The sequence below is a fragment of the Myotis davidii genome, unplaced genomic scaffold, assembly GCF_000327345.1.
Source record: "Myotis davidii unplaced genomic scaffold, ASM32734v1 scaffold599, whole genome shotgun sequence".
Lineage (NCBI taxonomy): Eukaryota > Metazoa > Chordata > Mammalia > Chiroptera > Vespertilionidae > Myotis > Myotis davidii.
The window spans coordinates 1191941-1202057 of NW_006290772.1; the positions used below are offsets into that span (position 1 = coordinate 1191941).

The 10117-nt window shown below is 49.5% G+C and overlaps 1 protein-coding gene across 2 annotated transcripts in view; it reads left to right on the forward strand.

Moving 5' to 3' along the window:
* UNKL (unkempt family zinc finger-like) overlaps positions 1–10117 on the forward strand; it is a 43096-nt gene that overhangs the window by 15126 nt on the left and 17853 nt on the right. The window contains exons 7-8 of one of the 2 annotated variants that reach the window (XM_006763934.2): positions 16–101; positions 2356–2418. In XM_006763934.2, the coding sequence (XP_006763997.1) occupies positions 16–101; positions 2356–2418 (149 nt within the window). Of the gene's footprint in view, positions 1–15; positions 102–2355; positions 2419–8789; positions 8795–10117 lie in introns of those variants that run through there. The other variant, XM_006763936.2, reaches the window with a different exon arrangement.

The window sequence follows — 10117 nt, forward strand, 5'->3', positions numbered from 1 at the left end:
TCTCCCTTTCCCCAGAGAACCTGGGAATGGCCACCGACTGGGGCTGCCGAGACCTCACGCCCACCAGCAGCTCCACGGCCAGCAGCGGCCCACCTGGAAACGTGAGTGGGTGGCGTCCCGAGGGGGCTGCCTGGTGGGCGGCTGACTCTGTCCTTTGGTTTCTAATCAAATTGTAAGGGGCAGATGGTTATGCTTCCTGAGTAACGCGGTTGAAGACAGTCTGCCTTTGGGTTGGCAGCTCCTAGAAGACGCTAGAGCAGTGGTTCGCAACCTTCTGGCCCTGTAAATACAGTTCCTCATGTTGTGACCCAACCATAAAATTATTTTCGTTGCTACTTCATAACTGTAGTGTTGCTACTGTTATGAATCGTAATGTAAATATCTGATATGCAGGATGGTCTTAGGCGACCCCTGTGAAAGGGTCGTTTGACCCCCAAAGGGGTTGCGACCCACAGGTTGAGAACCACTGTGCTAGAGGGTTGCCGTTTGCCAGGTGCTTACATATTGCCCACATGTGCATGCACGGTCGTGGGCTGACTGTAAAGGAAGGGCCCACAGCCAGCAGGGTCCTCTCAGGGCTGTCTGCCCCCTGGGAGGGGAGGTGCCGGCTGAGGGCGGGTGTGGGCAGGTCCCTGACCGTGAGCACCCCCGGGTCTCAGTCAGGGTGGTCCTAGAGGTTTGCAGGGGCAGTGAGAGATGGGGGGTCACTTCTGGGAGCTGATGGCCCTGCTGGGTTAGGACCTCCATGTCGCTGAGGACAGAGTTCAGACCTGGTGTCCTGCCCTCACTGCCAAGGTCGTGGCCGCCTATGTGTGCCCTCACGTGGGGTGTTTTGAGAGGGCAGAGAGGACCCTCCTCCTCAGGCGAGCTCGGTGACGTGGGTGCATGAGCGTTTCCATTTGTCCAGTTGGAGTCACCAAGAAAGTGGCATCTGGCTGCAGACGAGGCTGAATTCCTTCAGTTTGGCAGCGAGCTGGGCTGCTCTTGCAGGCGAGCCCATCCTCCTCCCTGGGTCAGGCCAGCACTGAGGGGTCCCCCTGGGTCAGGCCTCGCACTGAGGGTCCCCCTGGGTCAGGCCCGCACTGAGGGTCCCCCTGGGTCAGGCCTCGCACTGAGGGTCCCTCTGGGTCAGGCCCGCACTGAGGGTCCGGGTTCTGGGAGCCCCTCCAGCACTTAGGAAGGGTAGGAAGGGCTGCACCTGGATTTGCTACCTCACAGGTCTTAGGTTACACTGGGGAGAGACTCATATATGCAAATTTAATCATTTCAAAGTGAACGGTGGCATCTTTTTTTTATGTGTATATTTTTATTGATTTTAGAGAGGGAGCAATAGAAACATCAGTGATGAGAGAGAATCATTGATCGGCTGGGATCGAACCCGCAACCCCAGCATGTACCCTGACCAGGAATCCAATCGTGACCTCCTGGTGCATAGGTCGACGCTCAACCACTGGACAACCAGCCGGACAGCAGTGGCATCTTGTGCTTTCACAGGATGCAGCCACCACCTCTCTAGCTGGTTGTCTTTCCATGAGACAATTCACATGGACCCGAGGGCTGGGAGTGAAAAATGAGGAAGAACTAAAATCCTCTAAGAAGTGTTCGTTAAAATGATTTGAGCCCTGCTGGTATGGCTAAGTGGTTGAGTGTTGGCCCTTGCACCAAGAGGTTACTGGTTCAATTCCCAGTCAGGGCACGTGCTGGATTGCAGGCTCGATACCCGGTCTCCTCACCCTAGCCGGTTTGGCTCGGTGGACAGTGTAGGCCTACGGACTGAAGGGTACCGGGTTCGATTCCAATCAAGGGCATGTACCTTGGTTGTAGGTTCCCCGGCCAGGCGGGCAGGAGGCAACCAATCAACGTGTCTCTCTGATATCAGTGTTTCTCTCTGCCTCTCCCCTCCCTTCCATTCTCTCTAAAAATCAATGGAAAAATATCCTCCGGTGAGGATTAACAAAAAAAGGACAAAAGAAAGAGGTGGTGCTCTGGAAGGGGAGGGGAGGGGCTGTTTGCACAGGGGTGGGGAGGAAATTGCCCTAAGTCATTCTTGGCCTCAGGTGTCAGTCTTTCCAAAACTCCCCAGCTCTTGAAGGGGACCCCTGTAGTGAAAGGCTTGTCTGGGGTTTGTCCCGGTTGTCGGTTCAGGATGCATGGAACTGACATGCTACCTTCACCAGCCTAGCCTGGAGGTCAGAGGTCAAAGTCCAGGTGTAAGAAATGGAATCCAGGAGGACAGATGCAGAGCTAGCAGATCTGAATGCTTTTTCTATGTTATGAGACTTTAGTACTTGTCAAAGCTTGGGTCTCTGTGTATTTTTATTTTTAATCAACTATGTTTTCTTTTTTCTGTTGCAGGCAAAGTGGAGGGACTCATCCGCTGACGGCAGCCAGAAAGCCAGTGAGCACGACAGTAAGCAGGTACCATTCTCCTGGGATGGGATTTCCATCGTCCTGTGGTCGCGGGACAGCAGGCCTGGGTTACGGCTTCCTAACTTGGTCATGCTCACTCCTGGCACAAAGTGGCCTGGTTAATGTTCACGTGTAATTTAACTACGTATTTACTTAGTTTATTGATGAGAGAGACTGTGTGAGACAGAAAGAGCAAGAGAGAGAGAGGGGGCGGGGATATCAATTTGTTGTTCCACTTATTTATCCACACGACATCTTTTGTTTGTGCCCTGATTGGCATTCAAACCTGCAACCTGGTATCGGGATGATGCTCTAATCAGCTGATCTACCCAGCCAGGGCGTTTAACTGTGTTTTTCATTATCTTCTTAAAGTCATCTGTTCCATGTGTCCTTTGTTTTAATGTTTAAAAAATTGCATCATGTAGGCAGACCTTGGAGATATTGTGGTTTGGCTCCCAGACCACTGCAATAAAGCGAGTACGTCAGTTAGGTGAGTTGTAATCTTTTTCTTGCTGGAGGGTTTTGCCTTCAGCGTGTAAAAAAAAAAAAAAAGGGCAACATCTGCAAAGAGCAATAAAACAAGGTCTGCCTGTGCCTTGGAAATAAGACCCAAACCTTTGAAAGTTTCCCCCGCGGGGAAGTAAGACGAGCACCAGTAGCTACTCTGATCAGTGTGCTGGGGCCGCTGTAGCAAAGCGCTGCAGATGGAGCTGAAACAGAGTGGGTCCCCTGCAGTGTGGAGGCTAGAAGCCTGGGGTCAGGGACGCTGCCTCTCCCTGTCTCCTTGCAGCATCTCCCCTGTGCCTGTTGTCTGTCTCCAAATCTCCCCTTTTTACAAAGACACCAGTCACAGTGATGAGGACCCACCCTAATTTAACTCGATTCCCAGGGCGCTAGAGATCCCGTGTCCAGGTAACGTCACACTCGGGGTTCTGGGGTCAGGACTCGAACATAGGAGGGTCTGGGGACACAGGTCAGCCCAGTCAGCATCCAGGATCATGGACTTGGTCTCTCTAGGTCAGCGGTCGCCAACCTTTGGGACCTCACGGACCATCGGTTAGCGACTGCTGCTCCAGGCCACAGCTTATTGTCACATCCTGAGATGGTGGTCAGGATGTTCTTGGGACCTTGCTCTCTGTTCTGCCCAGCCCAGCTTTCAGGTTTGTTCAAACCTAGTCTGTCTGGAGAAACCTTTTTTTTCCAAAACCGGTGCCCTAAGGACTCAGAACACTTGTTTTCATCCGTCCCTGTAACCAGCAGAGCTGAAAACATCCGGAAGGCCTGGCGAGGGGGGCAGGCAGCAGGGGCTCCCCTCCGGCAGGACTTCACTGGCCAACACTGTCTGGGGATCTTTAAGGTCCTACCTGACAGCCCCTTTCCTTCCCTCTCCCTGGTCTTCTGGGCGCCCCCCTGAGGGCAGGTTTCTCCAAATGGCTGTCTGAGCAGCTTCTGTGGTCACGTGTTCTCTTCAGAGCTTGCGAAGCAGGCGTTTGAACGCGCAGAAGGATAGTGGAAAGGAAAAATGCAACTCAGTTATTTTGTGATGGTTTTTCCTTAAGAGATGGAAGTTGACGGGATGTTCATTAAGAACCTGAAACATGACATGTGAGGAATAAGGTGGCCGGTGGGCACATTGCCTGTCTCAGAGCTGCGGGAGGAAGTCGCATGGCGAGGGACCCCATGCCAGTCAGAGCCCAGCAGCCCCCGGAAAGGGTGGGCGGTCCCAGTGTGTGAGCCGCCCTGGGGGTCGCGCTGCCCCCACCAGCTGCTGTGCCTCACATGGTGGCACCTGCCCCACTCGGCGCTGTGATTAAACCGGTCAAGTTCATCTGCAAGCCAGCTCTTGCCTGTGCTCAGAGACCCCTCCACTCCGTCCCAAAGCCTGGCTCCAGGGGCAGCGCGCTCCAGGGAGGCAGGATTAAAGGGCCAGCTGCAAGGGTCCCTAGGCTAGGTTAGTGTTGCCAGCCTTCCCCACTCCCCAAGACCTACTCCCACCCCTCACTCCCTGCCCCCAGATTCCTGCTCAGGTAGAAAGGCTGGAGGGTACGCTGAGGCGGCACAGTGCTCTCTTGGACAGGCGGCTGCCCTGGGGACCCCTTCCCTGCACGTGGGCACCAGTCAATACATCCCTGGGACCCCTCCCATCTCCTCTGTGTCAGCTGCAGGTCCATGGGTCCCCACTGTCCCTATGTTACCAGCCCTGACTGTGGCTCTTGTTTCTGGGGCCTCGGACATTTGGTGGGAGTGGGTGCCAGGTGCCTCTCTGTCCAGAGTTTTTGTTGATAAACTGAGGTGGTTCAATTCCTGCTTAGTCTGGCCCTTCCCCAGTTCCCGTCTTCCTTCCTGGTGGTCTCCTCAGAAGCCTGCCACACGTGGTGGAGCACGTGACGCAGAAGAGTTGAGGCACCATCGTGGCCCAGGAGATGATCCGTGTGGGCTGCAGAGGCCAGAGACGCTGCCCCTGGTGTGCCCGAGCCCAGGACTCACTCTTGCCCCTCCCAAGAGGCCCAGTGTAAGGCAGCCAGGCCCAGAGCACACCCTGTGCAAGCCCCGTGGTTGGACAGTCATCATCCTGAGCACCTCGGGGCACTTGTTTCCTTGCTAACATGCACACTCTTCTAAAAAATGCATCTTTATTGTGGAAAGTATTGCAGATGTCACCCCCTACCCCCCTGTTGATCTCCTCCACCCGCTCCCATCCCCTCCCAGGCCTTTCCTGCACTATTATCTGTCCATGGGTTTTGCATACATACCTGTAAGTTCATTGGTTAATTCTTCCTGTTCCCCCTTCTCTCTGAAATACGTCAGCCTGTTGTAACATGCCCCAAGTCACTCCAAGGTCCACTTGGCCAAGTGTCTCGTGTTGGTGGAAGTGGCTCTCCTCCAGCCTGCCACTCAAAACAGGCAGACGGAAAAGCTTCATGACACTGGGGTTGGTGATGGTTTTTTGGATATGACACCAAAAGCACAGGCAACAAAAGAGAAAATAGACGTCACACATCATCAAAATTAAAAACTTGTGTGTCTCCTGGCTGGTGTGGCTCAGTTGGTTGTGTCATCCCATGCACCAAAAGGTCATCGGTTTAATTCCCAGCCCTAGCACATACCTGGATTGCTTGGTCCCCAAAAGGGGAGGTGTGCCCGAGGTAGGAGGTAGCCAATTGATTTTTCTCTCTCACATGGATGTTTCTCCTTTGCTCTCCCTTTTTCTCTCTCTAAAATCAGTACAGACATGCTGGAAAACAAAAAAACTTTTGTGTCAAAGAACACTGTCAACAGAGGAAAAGGCAGCCCATGGGAATGAGAGAAAACATTTGTAAATCATGTGTCTGATAAGGGGTTAACATCCACAATTAACAAGAACTCCTACAACTCAACAGCAACAAAACAATCCAACTGAAAAATGAGTCGAGGACTTGAATAGACATTTCTCCAAAGCAGATATACAAAAAACTCATAAGCACATTAAAAGATGCTCAACACCGCTGGTCATTGGGGAAATACAATTCACATCTGTTACCAAACTCAAGGGGTTCACCACTTGGGGTACTCCATTTAAAAGCAAGAGGTGAGTCCTGGCCAGTGTGACTCAGTCAGTTGGGCATCCTTCTATGCACCAAAGGGTTGCCCAGGTTGTGGGCTCAATCCCCACGAGGGATGTGCAGGAGGCAGCTGATTGATGTTTTGCTCTTACATCAATGTTTCTCTCCCTCTCTCTTCTTTTCTCTCTAAAAATCAATTAAAAATCTTTAAAAAGTAAAATAAAAAGAGGACCTGGCTGGTGTGGCTCAGTAGGTTGGGCATTGGCCTGGGCACCAAAGAATTGCTGGTTTGATTCCTGGTCAAGGCATATGTCTGGGGTTGCGGGCTGATCCCTGGTAGGGGGCGTATAGGAGGCAGCTAATCAGTGTTATGCTCTTACATCGATGGTTCTCTCTCTCTCCCCCTCCCTTCCTCTAAAAGTCAATAAAAAGAAAAAGACAGAGGTGAGTCCTGCAGGGTGGTTCAGTTGGTTGGCGTGTCACCTCCACACACCAAAAGGTTGCGGGTTCAATCTCTGGTTGGGGCACGTATGGGAGGCAACAGATTGGTGCTTGTCATATCAATGTTTCTCTCCCCCCTTTTTCTCTAGAAACCAATATCCTTGGGAGAGAATTAAAAAACAAAAACAAGAAGTGGTTGTCACGAGGTAGTTTTATTTACTTGCAGCAAGTAAAGGAGAGAGAGGACGCACATCCAAAGCCCTGCCTCCTCGAAGGGAGGCTTGGCCGTTATTTGGTCAATGACATGTTGATTGCTTCTTTGCAGTGTCATGTCTTGTCATGTCTACTGTCATGTCTTGAGTTCCCCCTTCAGCTTATCCTATTCACTGCTGCATCTGCAAAATGCTGTGCTATATTTTAACATTTCGCAAGAAATAACATTTAGAACTGTCCATTGAGATCCTTGTCCTATCTAACACATTGACAATAAGATATGACTTCCATACTCATTAAGATGGCTGCTGTAAGAAACAAACAAAAACAGACAATAAGAGGTGTTGGTGAAAATGTGGAGAAATTGCAACTTTTATGCATTAGAAAACAGTGTGGTAGTACCTTGAAAAATTGAAAATAGAACTACCATATGATGGAGCGATTTCACCTCTGGATATACTGTATACCCAAAAGAATTGAAAGTAGTGTCTCAAAGAGATGTTTGTTCACCCATGTTCATAGCAGCATGATTCAGAATTGCCAAAAGATGGAAGCAACCGAAGTGCCCATCGGCAGATGAGTGGATAAGCAAACTGTGGTGTCTACATACCGTGGAATATTATTCAGCCTTAAAAAGGCTACAACTCGGGTGAACCTTCAAGACTATTAGCTTGGGCCATAACAAAACACTATAGACTGGCTGGCTAAAATAACAAATTCATTTCCTCACAGTTCCGGAGGCTGGAAGTCCAAAATCAAAGGGTAGGCAGGATTGATTTTCCCAAGGCCTCTCTTTTGGGTTACAGACTGCCCGAGTCTCGTATGTGCTCACATTCTGTTTCTCTGTGTGTGCACATCCCTGGTCTTTTTATAAGGATACCAGTCTTACCAGTCCCATCGGATCAGGACCCCACTCTCACTACCTCATTTAACCTTAATCACCTCCTTCACTGCCCTGTCTCCAACACTGTTAGGGCTTCAACACTGGTGTCTTGGAGGAACATAGACATTCAGTCCATAAAAAAAGATAACTTTGCTAAGTGAAGTGAGCTAGACATGAAGGACCACGTATTGTATGATTTCATGCATAAGAGGTCCCTAGAAGAGTCAGATTCATACAGACAGAAAGTGGAATGGTAGTGTTAGGGGCTGGGGGAGGTAGGGGGAGGGAGTAAGTATTTGATGGGGACAGAGTTTCAGTTTGAGAAGATGGAAAAGTTATGGAGATGGATTGTGGAGATGTTGCTCAACAATGTGAACGGCCTTAGTGCCACTGAATTGTGCACATAAAAATGGTTAAAGTGGTAAATTTTATGTTAGTGTATTTTACCATAAGAAAGAAGAAAATAAACCGGGCAGACAAAGCTATTATGGGCAGGGTTCCCCATCTCACCATGTGTGTCACACTCCCTTGGTGATGGGGACCCCATGCTTGGCCCATCCTGGTACATGTGTAACTACCATGGCCTCAGTGAAAGGGCCCAACAGGATGTTGTCATCAAATTCCAGGACAAATTGTCCCTGATGTCTTTCACGGTGCATGTCCTCCTGCAGTGTGACTTGATTTGTGTGGGTAAGTGAAGTCACAGTGTGTACCTCAGGCTGGTGGCTCCGGGTCAGGCTGTGTGTGGGATTTAATTTGGGGCATCTGCAGTGTCCTCCATGGGTTACAGGGAGGCCTGTGGTCACACCTCCATGGCTGGAGGGACAGGAACGCTTGCTTGTGGGTGACCTCAAGATATGTAGGGGACACAACTCTCCAGACTTCTGCAGTTTGAGTTTTTATTTTTAAACTAGAGGCCCAGTGCATGAAATTTGTGTGGCAGGGGGGCGGGGGAGAGTGGGGGTCTCAGCCCGGCCTGTGCCCTCTCGCAGTCCAGGAGCTTTCAGGGGATGTCTGACTGCTGCTGCGCTCGCCAGATGTGAGCCTGGCTTCTGGCTGAGCGGCGCGCCCCCTGTGGGAGCACACTGACCACCAGGGGGCAGCTCCTACATTGAGCGTCTTCCCCCTTGTGGTCAGTGCGTGTCATAGCAGCTGGTCATTCTGCCATTTGGTCAATTTTCATATTAGCCTTTTATTATATAGGATTGTCACTTCAAACATACAGTGGTGATCAGTTCCAGGGTCTCTGCACCTGTGGACCGTGGTCTGCCAAGGGGCGCTCTCTTGAGCAAAGCCAGTGGAGGGGGTTGGGAGCCCATGAACACAGCCTTGGGGCCAAGTAATACTCACTTTGAAAAACTGTTCTCTGCAGATTTCTGTCTGACAAAATGCATAGTAACACTCCTTATTATGGAAAACTTCCCTGAGGTGACAAACTGGTAACCCCACCTTGTCGTTGGTCTTGTTGTAGCTGCCCCAACCCCAGCTTAACTTCTGTATTATTGAGGCAGACCCCAGACATCACATCATTTCACCTCCATAGAGCTCTGACTCCTGATGTCCTAGTAACTTCTGAGTCTGCCTTTAAACTCAGTGCAGCCCGGCCGGTGTGGTTCAGTGGTTGAGTGTCGGCCTTTGAACCAGGAGGTCATAGGTACATGCCTGTCAGAGCACATGCCTGGGTTGCAGGCTCAATCCCCAGTAGGAGCGTGCAGGAGACAGCTGATCAATGATTCTCTCACATCATTGATGTTTCTATCTTTCTCCTTCTCCCTCTCTGAAATCAATAAAACCATATTTAAAAATAAATGAAATCAATAAAAAGAAAGAATATAAATGAACAAACAAAACAGACTCATAGGTACAGAGAACAGACTGATAGTTGCCAGAGGGGAGGGGTTTCGGGATTGGAGACAAAGCTGAAGGGACAAAGCTGTATGGTTCCAGTGGGGCATTGGAAATATCAGGGGGAACACTTTGTAAAGTATACCAGGTGTACCGGTTAATAATGCGGATTTTTTCCAATAGATGGAGTTACACATATGTTGATACATATGCGATTTGATATGTATGCTATTTTGTTGTATTGGCATCAAGCTTTAAAACTTCATATGTCGTTTTCTGAAGGTGTTAACATCATAGGTATTTTTACACTTAAAAATGTCGAGTTTTGTGCCAAAAAAAGCATTTACGGGAAGTTTTAATTCATTATTTATTCTGAAGAAAAGTGCTGCGGAAAGTTATCATATACTTTGGGAACTTCAGTCCGCAGGCCAACGCTCTATCCACTGAGCCAAACCGGTCAGGCCGTGAACGCTGGTTTAAACGCTTTAAAAGTGATGATTTTGATGTGAAAGACAAAGAACGTCCAGGTCAACCAAAAAAGTGTGAAGACCAATAATTACAAGCATTATTGGATGAAGATGCATGTCAAACTCAAAAACAACTTACAGAAATATTAACTGTTGCTCAGCAAACAATTTTTGATCATTTACAAGCAATGGGAAAGACTTTAAAGGAAGGAAAATGGATGCCACATCAACTGAACGAAAGACAAATGGAAAATTGAAAAGTCATGAGTAAAATGATGCTTCAGCGGCATCAAAGAAAGTCTTTTTTTTTTTTTTTT